Raw genomic sequence first — 16,621 nt, forward strand, 5'->3', positions numbered from 1 at the left:
CATTAGGGTAAGTTAAGATGTTCCATAATAGCCAATATTTTGTAAATTTCCTACTGTAAATATATAAAACTTTATTTTTGGTTTAGTCATCTGCATTTTTAAGAACTTCAATTGAACAACTTTAAAGGCGATTTTCTCAAAATGTAGATATATTTTGCACCCTCAGATTCCAGATATTCAAACAGTTGTATCTCAGCCAAATATTGTCCGATCCTAACAAACCATACTTAAAAAAAAAACAGAATCAGAATTTATTGCCAGGTATGTTTACACATAATTTTTTTTTTTTGACAGAAGCCCCACAGTGCAAAAGAATGACAGTGACGAGACGAGATAATTTAAATTTAAATATACAAATATACAACAATGTGCAAAATATCAAAAGCACAATATAGATAATAGACAATTTAGTATTTACGGGTATGTTAGGTACACATTTTAAATGTAAATAAATATGTGTGTTAAATAAATGTGTTTTGTGTTCAACGTTTATTGTCAAGTGAACATGAGATGGATTGCATGAGGGAAGAATTCGTTTTTTTCCACCTATGGTGGCCACATGCCCAAGGTCCAAGTACTGTACTGTGTAAATGCACGGTGCATTTCCGTTCTTATTAATAATAATAATATACAAGAATATAAAAATTATTAAAGAATAAAATCGGGTGTAAAAGCTCAAATAAACTTTTAAGCGCTCTGTCAGGGACGACGTGAGGTGTCTAGTACGTCACGACGTTAAATAGCCACTGAATCATTTTACGAACCGCATCTTTAAAGAGAGTTGTTCGAAAGAACCGATTCCTGGAAGTGTGTCGGACTTCTCATCGATACGAAGTGGCGTAAGGTGAACCCGAGCATCGCCGAACTCACCCGAGGTTTACCGAGCCGTCCGTCCAGCCGGACTGCTGGAAGCAGCCGCAACAACGCCATGTTGAACGAAGTCTCCCATCTTTATGAGAAATTCATATAATGCGACTCGCTGATGTGATGCTACTACGCAAAGCGGAGCAAACAAACCGCGAGACGGTCATCTGAGGAGGCGGAGAAGAACAATTCGACCGGAGAGATCCAGGGTGGCTGGAGGGGGATACAAACCCCCTACCGTCCCCATGCATAGAGCAGCTACAGCCGCCGACTTCAAAGATAAAATGACATTTTTGGTACTAACAGCCAGATCTGAATGAAATCCATGGCATAAGGTTATACACACGTTCCGGCCTTCGTAAAGAGAAGAAACGGCCAGATATTGTTGGAACGTGCGATCGTTTTCAGCTGCGTATTGTTTGTTTTGGTTTAAATTTCTGCAATGAGTTTGCCACCGAAAGTGGTCCCGAAACCGGCCGCCGTCGCTGTTAGTGGACACGTAACCGGACCGGCACCGCCAACGCAACTCCGCGCAGCGCTGACCTCCGTGTCGTTACCACCGGGAGCCCAGAGCGCTCCTCCGCCGTCAGCCGTGCAGCCTACCCAGTATCCTTCATAACAAAGCCCCTTGTGTCCCACAGCACAGATCAATGGGGAAACGAATGGGGATTTTGCTTTGTGATCACATCACCTTGCATGTTTACCTGATTATGATAATGAAATGAACGTACTAATATAAGATGGCATTACTATTACTACTAATATTAATATAAAAAACGTGACCAGGGTGGTAAGGGGGTGTGCATTGATTACATCAAAGGGATTCTTTAGTGTCTGTTGTTGTTTGCTGGTCCTCCTTGTATTTGCTTTGTTAATAGAACTCCACAATCCCAGCTCTGTGCTCAGGGTCTGTTACAGTTTCAGATCACTTACAATCTGTGCATGTTTGTATTAGTTACCTGCTGCATTTCGTAGGTTTATGATCAAAGGCTTTTTCTAAGGAACTTGTGAGATATGGCCTTTGAAAGACCCATGAATGGCATTTATACAGTTGCTTGGGTGTTGTTTCTGGTTGCTAGGGGCAAAAATAGGACATTGCACTGGTGGTATGAATTGCTACATGTTGGCTTGAGCCAAATACGCTCAACTGCAAGTTCATAAAATATTATTTTCTAGAGATATGATCCATCTTGAGTGTGAGTTTATGAGATTTTTTTTGTCTGTTTATCCATCCGACAGGCAAACCGCTACACCTGTGGTTATGTTAGAGCACCTGTGTGAACTTGAGGGACATTGAGTTCATATATGTGCGTGCTACTATAACTTAGGGACGAGCTGGTTAAAACTAGTTGCAAATAATTGCTCAGAAAAGAGGTTCGTTTAGAGAAAGTTTAGCGTTATATTGTTTACACATGCTGATCTTATTATCTAGCCTAAGCCATTCATACATTAAATATGTCTAGAAATGAGTACAAGATTTGGATATAACTGCTTGTATTTGAAGCTGATTTGCTGTCATCACCTTTTAAGACATTTTTCATACAAAATAATATGATGCTACGTCATTCTAGTCTGCTTTTGGAATAGAATCACCTCACATATTGAAAGCATTGCTCATTAGTGTGGGTCAGGCTAAATGTATGATAGGAATCAATGCATGATTTGACGTGAGGTAATCAGTCAAGTAAAGGCTGTTTAGACACAGTCAAGTTAAGTTATTGAGCAATAGGCATACTGCAAATCTGGGCCACCCTCTTGAGCTCTTTGACAATTTTTGTCATTCTGCAAGTCTGAGCATGATTTGCTGTGGTACATAAAAGGTGAAGTGTGGCGTTTTTGCGCAACTAAGTGTAGCCCAAACAGAAATGCACAAATAATGAAGGTTTTCAAACAGGTTTAAAGCTGCAGTATGTAACTTTTGTCAAAAAATATTTTTTACATATTTATTAAACCTGTCATTATGTCCTGACAGTAGAATATGAGACAGATAATCTGTGAAAAAAATCAAGCTCCTCTGGCTCCTCCCAGTGGTCCTATTGCCATTTGCAGAAAGTCATCCGCTCCCGGTAAAAAACAACCAATCAGAGCTGCGGTCCGTAACTTTGTTTGTGTTCAAAATATAGAAAAATGTATATAATAAGCGAGTACACCATGAATCCATTTTCCAAACTGTGTTTTTACCTTGTCTTGAATCACTAGGCTACACCTATAATAAGTGTTTATATTCGGACTATTTTAGATTGCTTCGGGGGTACCGCGGCAGAGTAACCCAGTACCTTTGTGATTCTTCATAGACATAAACAGAGAGAAGTAGCTCCGGCTACAATGTTCTTCTGCAAGACGCAGGCAGTTCTGTTTATTAACCGCTAGAGCGTCAAAAGTTACCTACCGCAGCTTTAAGAGAGAGTTCACCCAAAAATTAACATTCTGTCATTGTTTACTCAGCCTTATGTCAATACACCTGTATGACTTTATGTATTCTGCCAAACACGTATATATTATTCAACAGTTTTTGTTATTTTGAAATTAACAACTGTCACTGTTTGAAATTAACAAATGCACATCTGTCAAATCCGGCAGTTTTTAGTAGAGTGAAAATGAAACTTTATACTCCTCAGACTATTTGTTTTCTGAAAATTGAATGCCTCATTCAAAGCACGGGTGACATCCTGTTTTCTTAGCATATCAATCAATCAATAGGGAAATCTACCACTCTTCACTCACTATATCTATCTTTGATTATTTTTGTAACTCTGGATGTGCACTGCTCAGGATGTCATCATTTGTTTGTCTTTTGCATGCACTGGTTTGACACTGATTTAGCTCTTCCTCAGCAGCATAATGTGGCATAGTGACTCCTTTGGCTCTTTTTCATGTGCCTTAATCATTTAATGGTAAAGACTTGCAGTGGGGTCCAAAAGTCTTGAGACAACAATCAAATTTAAACCTGAGAATAAAGTTTTCGAAATTATAATTAATTTTAAAAACAAATAAGTTCGATAAAATAGAAGTTGAAATGTTTAAAATTAGGGTTGTATATCGATTCAGATGTCCCGATTCAATTTGAACAATTTGTTTCCATTACATTCAGTGAATAAATTTTTAATACAAATTCTATTGATATTTAAAAAAAATTAACAGTAAACATCAGTTTACAATTGGTGAATTAATAAAAATATATTAAGAACCACCGTCCTGTATTTTAAACCTATTCGTTTTTATATGGTATATTTGTAAACTTTTTTTAAACAATAACAGGGGACTATAAAATGTTCTTCTTAATTTTTCTGATAATCAGATAAAGGAATAAAAAATTAATTTAATTTATCCTAATCAAATGAAAATTAAACCCTTTTTTGTCAAACAAAGTGCTGCACAACAGAGGTTAATGGTTAAAATTAAAAAAGAAACGAATGTGATTATTCCTTTAAAAATAAAGATTTATTAATGTTTATTAGCAAAAGTAGCATTGAGTCTTAAAACTGCTAAATAGTAATATATTTTGACGTTTCTTAGCGTTAAACTAAACTTTTATTTTGATGGGTTGCCATGAAGAACTTGCAGCTATTGTGTATGTGATATGACGGTGGTTTTCTCAAATTGAAACGGTAAAATGCTAATGAAGTGACTCCCAGAGCAGCTGGAGATTATATTCAAAATTATCATATAGTGAGAAGACACTGTGAGCGTTGTCCGCGATTGAGTATGCATGTACATTAGTAAAACAGTGCTCCGTGCCATCTGCCTTTCATTCACTGTTTGCGGAAATCATTGCGCCATATCAAATGCTTCTGCAGATTTATTGTATTCCTAAAGCATTTCACCTGAGCATTGCCTATCACGCATATGGCTTTGTTCTTGGTTCTCATCAACAATATCTCCACTATGATAAGCGCTGAATGAATGACAGGCTTTTAGTTGTAACATTGCGCAAGGTAAAAAAAAAAAGGGTGAGTGGGGAAGAGTAATGATAAGATTCACGTTAAAGGGGACATATTATGCGATTTTAAAATTTGCCTTTCTCTTTGAAGTGTTAAAAGCTCTTGGTGCGTAAATAAGTTCTGTAAAGTTGGAAAAACTAAAGTCTCAAATCAAAAGAGATATTCTTTATCAAATGTGCCACGCCCCCTAAAACGGCTTGTTCTAAAATGCCCCCACATGTCTACGTCACTATTTGGAAATATTTGCGTAATGCCGCCCAAATGTTCATGCAAAGAAAGAAGGCATGGTTTCCGTAACCACAGTTAATGTTGAAGCAGTCATGTCAGGGAGATGCTGTGTGTAGATCTAGGTGAAAGCAAAAGCACTGGCCTTCCGAAAGTAGTTGCATTTAGGAATCTTTAAGATTACTTGCAACAGAACAGCAATGCATTTTATGGATGACCGTTTCGTGAACCTAGGACAGGAGGTTATTCTGACTTTGCTTTGACAATCTGGCGATTCTGAATTAGCTACTTTAAGTATGATTTGTTATAAGTTTAAGTATTTGCAATTGATTGTTCAAATGCGGAGTTTTGCGCATGGCATCTGTATGTTTGTGCCTGCGTGCGAGTGAGAGAGATGGTCACACACTAGAGTCAGCTGTCTTAAACGTCCGTGGCTTGTGTTCTGGAAACACAAACAAGCTTCATCACGGTGTCTATCACGCGACTCTGTTCCCCTTTCAGGCTTGAACTGATAGTAAAATTGAGGACATTATTAACCGTCTTTCCATTTATTTTGAAAGTTGAAGCTCGCGATTATGGAAAGGTGGATTACATTTCCGACGAGTGCTTGCGGTGTTCGGCCAATCAATAACCACTTGGTTAGTTGGCCAATCAGAGCAGACTGCTCTTGTTAGAAGAAGGAGGGACTTCTGAAAGAAAACGTTGCGTTTGAGAGAAGCGGGCATAGAGGACCTACAATAATGTACAGTATTTGGACAATAATGTGTTTTTTGAACACTGAAGCATGTCAACATATTCTATAACACCAAATACACCAAATAATGATCTTTAAAAAAGCATCATATGACCCCTTTTAATCAGATCTTGTTTTAAATGTGTGTTGAAATAAATACTGGAAAAGTTTGATTCTCAGCTTTTGAAAATCGATATCGAATCAACATCATTTAAAAAAACATTATTCGAAAAATCTTTATTTTTGATTCCCCAGATCTATTTAAAATGAAGTCTTACTAATCAAATAAGCAAAATTCTGGCATTAATCAGAGAAAATGCTCTAAAATCATGCTGGATAATATAATCTTTAAGTTTTGTCATGTCAGGTTGAGTCATTGCCTAATGCTATGAAAAACATCAGAAACTTTATTTCTGAAATTAAAAATGTATTCTCAGATTGTCATACTAATGATATAATAAAAATATAATAGCAAAAATATATAAAAAAATACGATAATAAACTATATTTCTCATAATTTTTTCCCCAAATTTAGACATATTCAATATATATCATCATATTTTTCAATGAATATTTTTTTTTTTGCGTTGTGTTCTCACTTTGTTGTTTATAAAAAAAAGTATTTGCAAGCATACAGAGCTTATATTGAAAAAAAGCTGAAACAAGAACAAATTATGTCTAACTTATCTCTGATTGGCCATTGTGTTCATGCACTCGACAGATGTATTTGTGATTGGCTAAAATGCATGCCGCTTCAAAAACTAGCTGTAAATATAAACCTTTGATGATCTTCACAGAGTGTGCACCCAAATATACACATGTGCGTGTTATACTCGTAAAATGAGAAAGGTGTAAACTTTCCTTACGGTCTTCTAGGGCTGGGCGATATATCGCATGCGATGATCACGCGCATCTCGTCAGTAAAGCGGTTCTGTGATTACTGCTAAATCTCCATCACCTGCTTTCAGAGGGAGCGGCATTACGGCTCTGTCTATTAAATGCCGCTCCATCTGAAAACAGGTGATGAAGATTTACCGCAGTGTTAATTTTGACACAATATTTTAGTTTAGTTTTAGTCTTAGTCTTTTGACTATAATTCTTTTTAGTTTTAGTCAAGTTTTAGTCATCTGATTTGTTTTAATTTTAGTCTTATTTTAGTCGACTAAAATTGCTTGGTATTTTAGTCGACTAAAATTGCTTGGTATAAAATAAGACTAAAATCAATAACAGATTTACTAGACAATTTTTTTACAGCTGGTATAGGAAACAAACTTAATCAAAATATATAAAACACAAATTCAACTTTATTTCAACACAACTGTGTCTTTATTTCGATTCAAAAGCTTTTATGCAGCAACAAACACTGTCATGATAATGTAAACAATAACTAGCTGCCAATCAATAAAAGAAAAATAAAGTTAGGTCCAGGACCTTAAAGCTTACAGCTGAGCTGAACAAGGAGTGCATACATTTAAAGTAAACATTTAATAAGTTGGATGGATAAAAAAAGTAACAAGATTTTATAAGGTATTCATTTGTCTAGCAATATTGTATGTTTTAAATACTACAATATTGCTAGATTAGTATGTATAATGATAAGATGTGAACATTCACGTTTCACATGACTAATGTAGAAATATTTGTGATATTGTCAACAAGTAGAACATTATAAAATATAATAAACATTAGTATTAATCAAATGTATGTATCATAATATTACGTATTAGTATTGTGCTCTCATCTAACTTGAGGAAGGGGCTATTTTACAGTACTTTTCAGTTCGTAATATTTAATGCTACAACATCTATGCACTGCAGTCTTCCAATTTTGCTTAGCTCAATAAACAAAAGAACAACGTTGTGAAATTACATTTGAGAAAATGTCCGGGTGGCTCGTCTGTAAATGTCTTTTCAAATTGGTTGTGTTGCCACGAATGAGCGATCTGCATGCTTTGTTCGTCATCAAACGTGAAGTGAGCTGTGGACATTTTGTCGCTCTTTTAGACATCACCTCTTCGAATGCTCTCTTCCCGGGAGCTCATTTAAAAACTGAAAACCTTCGCTTCACGTCTCAATAAGTCAGGCTCTGATTGGTTCTCTTCTCTCATGCAGTCTGTTCTGTTTTGCCGGTTCTTTTGTTCATTCCTCGCATCTCTCCCGTCTGCTTGATTTTCGTCACAGTCTATTTTCGTCTCGTCCTTTATTCGTTGACGATAATGTCAATCAATTTAGTCATAGTTTTAGTCTCCATCAGTGCCTTCTTTTTTAGTTTTCGTTTCGTTTTCGTCCGCAAAAATATATTCGTGACGAAAATAATGACGAAAATATTTAGTCAACGAAATTAACACTGATTTACCGTTAATCAGGGAACCAGCTTTACTGACGAGATGCGCGTGATCATCGCATACGATATATCGCCCAAAGGTATCGAGATAATATTGCGAATATTCAGTATATATCCCAGCCATAATTATATTAAACATAAATGCATTTTTACCAATTTACTTAAAACATTTAGGAACTGGTTTTCTTTTAAACTGATTGTTTTAATTGCTTTTGTTTCCCTACCATGTAGAAAGTCCAGACTGTTTTAACTGTGTTTTTCAAACTTCTAATTTTTCATTGATTACATTGGCATATCGTGCCATGTGTATCACCCGGTGATCTCAGCTTTGTTGAGATCTTCCCAATCAGTTTCAGACTGTAGTTCTCTATGACAAAGCTTTTATATCTCCCACAAAGAGTCATTATTGCTTTGTAATTGGAAATCGTATTATATCAGCTCAGGCTGTTCAGCAGTGATCAACATCGACCACAAACCACACGTGGGCATAAAAATGAACCATTGTGTGCACACATGGTTACACTTATGTTGGATGGAAGTGATTACATCACTTAATGCATATCACTGTCTTCCAATTGTAGAGATTTTATGATTGCTTAAATCGCAATTACAGCCCCCTCCTATGCGAAAGAGTCACTATATTGCTTCATCTAACCGAGAAAATCGACCTAGTGGATGGGATTCCTACTCGTGGGATGTGCCTTTGGTGATGATGCTGCGTCGAGAGCTTGTGTGTAAGGCGGAGGGGGGATGGGGTGTTGGAGGGAGTGGTTGCCAGAGCGACGGGTAACATATGCGACTGGCGCTACACCCCTCAGACAATGGCAGCGCTGCTTAGCATTCAGAGTGTGAGACTTCCCACCGCCTGCCAACAATCGCCTAGGTCACAGAGAGTCTCTCACACACACACACACCGCCTGCCGCGAACCCAAACCTCTCAACGTAGCCTCTTTCTTAGTTCCAGCACATCTTGTCACCTGCTTTTCCCCTTTTCATCTCCCTCACACACAATCAGCCCTGAATGCCTAAAAGGTAGATGCTTAACAAGGAGGAATAAGGAACTCTCATTCTTGAAAGTGAAATAGGTGATTTTCATTTATCTGATCTCAGTTTTATGCGTAGAGATGACCACAAGTAAGCTGTTTGTAGTGTGCAATTTGACGTGTTAGCTTCTGGCTCAGCCAGTGGCATGAGTTTGGGGGCGGGACTACCGAGAAACCTGTTTCAACACATTTTTTGCATTTCCACTTGATGTCGAAATTAAATGTGGAACTGGTCAATTGTTTGGGCTTAGTCAGATTTTTGTTTATATTTTTTTAAGAAGTTCCATATGCTTAGCAAGGCTGCATTTTTATTCATTTTTTTTATCAGATAAGTCAAATCAGTAATATTGTGAAATATCGTATTTTCTATTTTAATACATTTTTAATAAATTTATAGTTATCAATGTCACATGATCCTTCAGAAATGATTTGGTCCTCAAAAAACATTTATTACTATCAATGCTGAAAACAGTTGTGCAGCTTAATAGTTTTGTGGAAAAGTTCAAAAGAACAGCATTTATTTATAAAAAAAATAAATATATATATATATATTTTATATATATATTTTTTTTTAAGTTTTAAACTTTTAACCAATTTAATGTATCATTTCTGTATAAAAGTACCGGTATTCGTTTATAAAAAATAAAAATACAAATAATTATTTTCTTACTGCGCCTCAGGTAATTATTTTAGTGTAAGATTATGAAGATAAAACTTTCTTCAGTCATTCACAGAAAAGGCCCACTCAACCTAAGAATGATACTTAAAGCATTAACAACTGTTCTAATTCTATGATAAAAGTGGAGTCAAAGTCCATTTAAGGCAAGTCGTATCACTCAGCAGCCATCTTTGAATTTCCTCTCGGGCATGCAAGTATGTCCCTTCGAATCGGGAAACATCAAATTCTCAAAAACTGCTCACCAAGCTTAAGATTAAATTCCATATTTAAAATCACCAATGAAATCTGACAAGAACTGTATCATAAATGTTGTTTATTTTGCTCAATGACCATTAGCTTATTTCTCAGGCTAGATCAGCCTACTGCACATGTGCAGTCCTGAGCGCACATCTCAAGAACACTGACTTTTTCTATAGCAACCGGGACTAATAACGGCAGCTGCAGTGATGCACTGACTTATTTAGGTTAACCAACTCTTTTACTTAGAGGCGGTGCTTCGTTCAATAGAGCAGACATATTGATCGGTGCATTTTTCCGCATTCAAAACTATAAGAGTTTCTTGGGTATTTCTATAGTCTTTGGTGGAGTTTACACCACAAATATAATGATAATAATGACACAGGAGAACAATTTTGTTGGAATCAATTTAAGACCTTTTTCCACCTGTGTGAACAGGCCTTAAGACCTTAAGAATGTTTCATTTTGATTTCATGTTAACAGTAAGGTGCAGTGTTTGTTTGTGCACTAAACTGATGTTACCACACAGAAAAAAAAAAAAAAAATTCTGTTTCACACAGGTTTGTCAAACACTCCATATGCTATTGGTCGGGCAAATGGATAACCCCGCCCCAAACTCACGCCATTGGTCAAGCCATCGTTGCTGGTCAGGATAGTCAAACACAAAATTGCAGTGTTTCTAATTTTGGGGAGAACTAATAAACTCTTATGTATAGTTGTCTGCAAAATAAGCAACAAGCAATGACACTTTACCTTAAGGTTTCTGTTTCTCAACGGTAAGAGTTGTTGTATTGGCAATAACACAACATGAACTGCATTTAATGATTTTTACATATGTGACCCTGGACCACAAAACCATAAAGATCAAATACTGAGAAATTTGCCTTTAAAGTTGTCCAAATTAAGTCCTTAGCTATGCATATTACTAGGAAATGTACATAATATCTTCATGGAACATGATCTTTAATTAATATCCTAATGATTTTTGGCATAAAAGAAAAATCAATCATTTTGTCCCATACAGTGTATTGTTGGCTACTGCTACAAATATACCCCAGCGACTTACGACTGGTTTTGTGGTCCAGGGTCATATATGCCCAGTGACCATATTCCTCTAAGAGTGCATTACATACATTGCATACATATATGAATGCATGTGTATGTGTGTATATTGATCATAACATGAGATGTGGTCATAGAACACAGTCCTGAAAATCATGCTGTGCTTCTAGCACATTCTGGCCTGAGGTTCAAGCAATAAATCTCTTGAGCTTTCTCTCTCTTTTTCTCTCCCTCCCTCAGCTGTAGACCCTCTGTCTGCCACGTAGACAATCTACTTCTGGTATATCTAACTTTTCTTTCTTTTTTCCCTTGTCCTTCCTTTTTTCCTTCCTTCCTTCTTTAAGGTTGTTTCTTCGTCGATTCCTTCCTCCATTCCTTCCTTTTCCTCAGTTTCTTTATTTTTTTAGTTCTTTCTTTCGTTTGTTCATTCCTTCCACAGTTCCCTTCTATCTGTCACTCCATATGGTGCTTAATTGGATTTGCAGTAAGCTACCATGAAAGTTTAAGGCTACACATTTTGCCATCTCATCCTTTGCTTTCCTATGTATTCATTCAACTGTCAGTAATAATTAAAGAGCTAATGTTTAGAGAGTAAAGGACCATCACTCTCCAGAGAATTTACCTCTAATAGGATATTTTAGTGATGCTTAATAACAACTGTCTCAGTGTTTCAAAAACCCAGTTTACTCTTTGAAAATGGGTGTCCTGGCAATGTTACTTGTTTTTAGTGGGCTGCTCTTTTTGGAAGTCCAATGTACAACCGTATTTCACCTAAATGGACTTGCCTCCCAAATTTCCTAAATTGAGTTGACATTCCCATTTTGGTTTATAAGCAAAATGGAGCTGTACTGAATAGATTGGAAACATAACATTTGTTCTGTACACGATGTTTTATCTAACCGTTTGCTTTTGGAAAATGGGGAAATTCCTTCTTCACTTCTTCACACCTGTGTGCACACACTTGCGTGTCGTGCTATCAAAACACTTCCATGACCATGCAAAGGGATTTGGTTATTCAATGGAGTGCCGAACTGCGAACACATGAATCAGATCAGCCTGTAATTCCAGTAAGGCATGCCTTGTTTCCTGCCAGAGCTTCACGAGTGTCAGCTGTCAGTTTTAACCTGATCAAATAGCCTTGTGGGTCGTCTCCCAAGCCGCATTCCTCAGGTGCACCTCTCTGAACTTGGGTTAGGAGGATGACCTGGAACAAAGGTTTCCGAAGTCAGATTCCCTACATGCAAGCCTGCATTCACATACTCATTTTGGGTTGTTCCAAATGAAGGAAAACCTCTTGTCACACATTATACCTCTCTTCCTGCCTGTTTTTTTCTCAACTCTTACTTTCCCCCATCCCCCCTTTTTCCCCTCAGAGTTTAGTTTGGCAGAAGGCCAAAGAGGTAGAAGGGGGGAGGAATGGGAAAGAGAGCGCAAATCGGAAGGCAGGTTTTCACCGAAAGACTAGAAAGTGTCCATGAGTGCATGAAGCGCACGGAGGAGGAAAGCCAGACCTCCTCCCCTTTCCCCGAAACCATGTGATCTGCTCATCTCTCACTTATAGACACCGATATTGTAACCGCCGGAGCCGGTTCCTGATATTTTCTTTCTCTTCTTCTGTCACATCCATCCATCTTCGTAGCTATCCGTGGCTATGACTGTATATCTGCGCGACCCTGTCATTCGTGTCACAGAACACCTCAGGGAGGTATGACAGCGCAGAGTTCATTATGAACTCTTTCACCTTGCTGGAAGACTTCTTTTAAGCAAGACCAGATGAGTGATGAGTATATGTTGCTCAACATATAATTGGTGGTAAAACCATGATGATATCATACAGATTGTAGGTTCCCATGTCTTTCTCACCACCTGCAACCTGAACGTATCTGCTATAAGTTTCTTGGAATGGAACAACATATGTAAAGATGTGCATAAGCTTCAGATGGGACCGTTTTGGTGGTTCAGTAACAGTATTTGGATTTTGCCTTTCTGGAATTATTTTAACATTTGCCATTTGCTTCATGTGTTAGAAAACACACTGTATCCAAGAGGGTGCTGATCCGCTTCTCACATATTTGAAATTCCATGTCAGGATTTCGGTCTGGCATCTTCCTGGCCTGTGGAGGTACGGGGTCTACTGAAAAACTGAATTGGACATTTTGAAGAAGGGAGGGAGAAAATGTGTTTGTGTTAACTTTCTTGAAGTCGCTGAAGGGGATTGACAGTAATATTAATTGGTGTGAAAGAGTTTGCACCATTATCGCTGAATGAACTGAATGCTTGGTATTAGGAGACACAACGCTGTATGTTTTGCTGGTGGCTAATATTTTGTTTTTTTGACCTTCTTGGCTTCTAAAATTGACATTTCAAACCCATTAGCAAGATTTTCTCTAACTTTACCCTCTCCAGAATCCCTCGAGCAGCGCTATCACTAGAGGAGCGCATGTTTCCCACCCACTCTGGGTTGACGGCGGTCTACAGTGTGAGTGATCTCACACACATGTAATGTGTATATACATAGACAAGTCCTGAGGCCAGAAACATACTTTTAGTGAATATGTGTGGTCCTATTGTACATAGGTTCTTTTGTCATTATTAATATAAGCAGTTGATATATATATGTCTGTCTGAGCTAGATATATACTAGATATATACATGTTGACAGTTTAACTAGTTTTGAATAATTTGCATTAGCAAGATTTTCCTCAGACTGCTGTTGACCTAAAATAGACCATTTATCAATATATTTAACATCGCTCACATTCCAAAATTGAAATATTTGTTATATAAATTAATATATTATACCTGTTTATTTATATGCCCACTGTCATTCAGAAGTCTAGGCTTGGCAAGAATTTTTGTAGCGTTTTTGAAAAAAATATTTTTTTCCTGCTAAGGCTGCATATATTTAAAAAATAGAGCAAAGGCTGCTTTATTGTGAACTAAATTAGAAACTGTGCCATTTATTTGAAATATATATATTTTTTGTAACATAAATGTTACTTTTTAAATTGATGCATTCTTAATTATTCTTTTAATTTTTTCAAGAAATGTGTTATTTAAATAAAACAATATAAAATATGCAAATGGAAACAATAAAGAATAAACTGCAGACCAGGGGAATATACAACATTGTTATGTATAACTGAAAGGAGCTTGTAAATGTTGTGTAAATGTTGTTTGCTGTCCTTCCACAGGTATCCAGACACCCTGGTCCTCCATACCCAGGTCACGACCTCAGCAAAACTCACCCTAATTTGGCAGGCACCCCTCCCGGCCATTCTCCAGCCCTCTCTCAGGTATCGGTCCCTGCCGCCGCCTCGTACCGCATCCTAAAGGGCTGGGAGACAGGTGGAGGGGTGAGTACCAACACCCTACACAACAGTCTACAATTTTAGGCTTATTCACCTGATATTTTATCTTTTAAGAAATAGGGGAACTCATTACATTTTGGTGTAGCCATGTTTTTTTGGGTCACCTTATTTTGTACCAGAAATGAGTTATGTGCTTTGCTTTAGTGGGGTCTGAATTAACTGTGACATTTAGACTTGTGTACTACATTTAGACAGCTGATGTTTTGGCACACACACACACACACACACACACACTCGCAATACAGAGTGCTGTGGTTTTGTGTTATGAGTGATTTTTGCTCTGCTCTCCTCACCATGGTTACCACCAGCCTGAAGGAACACTGTCGCTATTTTATAAATAGTGTTTCCAGCCGACACAGGTGCTGTAATGATCCCACCACTTTCACACACACACGCACACACTGGGCAGATATATACACACTCCACAGACACTATTATATAAACTATTTAGCTGGGGATTGATTGGAGGTTAATGCATTCACCTGGGTTTTGTCTGACAAAGAAATGAAGTCAGTATGCACACACTCAGATAATGATGAGTTCTTACTATTTTGAATCCTGTGCCGTGAATGGAAACTATATATCATGCTTCAAAAGGAAATTGCGTAACCTTTCCGCTGTCTATGATTCACTTCTTAGCCTCCGTACAACCCAGCTCAGAATGCAGGCTCCGCCCCTCTGGTGTACTCGCCACAGACGCAGCCAATGAACGTACAGCCGCAAACTCGGCCGGTAAGCACTGCACTTTTTTTGGCGCAAAGAAAACCTAAATAATTTTATAACAATGTCCTTACTACGTTTCTGCATGGCCTTGAACATGCAGTTGCACTGATGTATATACAGGGTCATAAATCGTTCCTCAAATCATTTTAATATGCTGATTTGCTGCTCAAGAAACACTATTTTTTTTATAATTTTTTGGTACTCGGAAACCGTGGTACATTTTTGTTCATCATTCTTTGACGAATATAACGTTTAAAAGAAAAGCTCTTATTTGAAATTGAAATTGTTTGCAACATTATAAAGTATTCATTCCTTTAAAATTTCACTCTTACACCAGACTTTTGAAAGATACCACACATAATTTGGCTTGCTTCATTAATATATTAAAAAAAGTTAAAATTAGGAGTGTTACCGTGAGATTGTTCCTGATAAGTGGGCTTATCCTTTAAGTGTCTGGATTTGCTCTTGCTGTTCTTGTTTCATTTGTAATGGAAATGCAAAGTTATCCAAGGTGAATCATCTCTTATCCTCACTGTCTCGCCATTCTTTCTCTTCCTTTCTTGCTCCTGATGCTGCCATCTCTATTAGTTCGTGACGGGGCCTCGGCCGACCCACCATCAGGTAAATCCCACAGACAATTCTTTTTTTTTTTTGCCATTTATAATTTATGATATTATTGTATGTGTAATATAAATACTTACAATACACCTACTGTATTCAGTTTACTACAAATCCTCATAAAGTAATAGCTCAACCATTGAGTTTGGTGATGCAGTGTGGTGCAGAAATCTTCAGTTTTATGAACCATTATGACTAGAGATGTATTCATATTACATATTCATGTGTTAGCTCGACTGTGTAACAAGCTCCCCGTCCTTGAGAAGCAGACACTAGAAGTATCTCCTCTGACTCATCCGTTTCTTGTCTTTTCTGGAGGAGCGTCTAAATGATGGTGTTTTGTATTCATGTTATCTGATGAGCAGATGTGCGATGAAGACTGATGCTGATTGCTAATGCTTGTCACCTTTCATAAGATGAAATACTTCAGTGTGTTACTTTCCGGAGTAGAAATATTGTTGTACCTGTTTAGAAGAACTGGGCTTAATTCGTAACTGAATGCATTCAGAGGACATTAAGATCATTAGAATGGAAGTTGCTTTGGGCAGCTTTACACTTGTCTGTACATGCATGAGAGTGTGTGTTCCAGATATTCCTTCTGCTGTGCTTTGGTGTTTCATTACAAGGAGAAACTTGTTTGTCATTTGTTGCTTATGATTTGTTTATGCGTTTTGCATCAGAACGCATCTGACCTGTAAGGAAAGTTTTGTGACTTTCTGCCCCAACCTGCCACACATCTCTCTCTCTTTCCAGTGGCTTAAATTTATTTGCACCAGAATTAA

At 37.4% G+C, this 16,621-nt stretch overlaps 1 protein-coding gene across 4 annotated transcripts in view; it reads left to right on the top strand.

Annotated features, from left to right (window-relative positions):
- The first annotated feature begins 657 nt into the window (after positions 1-657).
- Positions 658-16,621, top strand: part of LOC127968162 (eukaryotic translation initiation factor 4 gamma 3) — a 70,949-nt gene continuing 54,985 nt past the window's right edge. For 2 of the 4 annotated variants that reach the window (XM_052569112.1, XM_052569113.1), the window contains exons 1-5: positions 835-1,470; positions 13,534-13,606; positions 14,322-14,483; positions 15,138-15,230; positions 15,810-15,842. In XM_052569112.1, coding sequence (XP_052425072.1) covers positions 1,307-1,470; positions 13,534-13,606; positions 14,322-14,483; positions 15,138-15,230; positions 15,810-15,842 — 525 coding nt within the window. In that variant the 5' untranslated portion in view covers positions 835-1,306. Of the gene's footprint in view, positions 1,471-13,533; positions 13,607-14,321; positions 14,484-15,137; positions 15,231-15,809; positions 15,843-16,621 lie in introns of all 4 variants that reach the window. The other 2 variants (XM_052569114.1, XM_052569111.1) reach the window with 2 other exon arrangements.

The sequence above is a fragment of the Carassius gibelio genome, chromosome B11, assembly GCF_023724105.1.
Source record: "Carassius gibelio isolate Cgi1373 ecotype wild population from Czech Republic chromosome B11, carGib1.2-hapl.c, whole genome shotgun sequence".
Lineage (NCBI taxonomy): Eukaryota > Metazoa > Chordata > Actinopteri > Cypriniformes > Cyprinidae > Carassius > Carassius gibelio.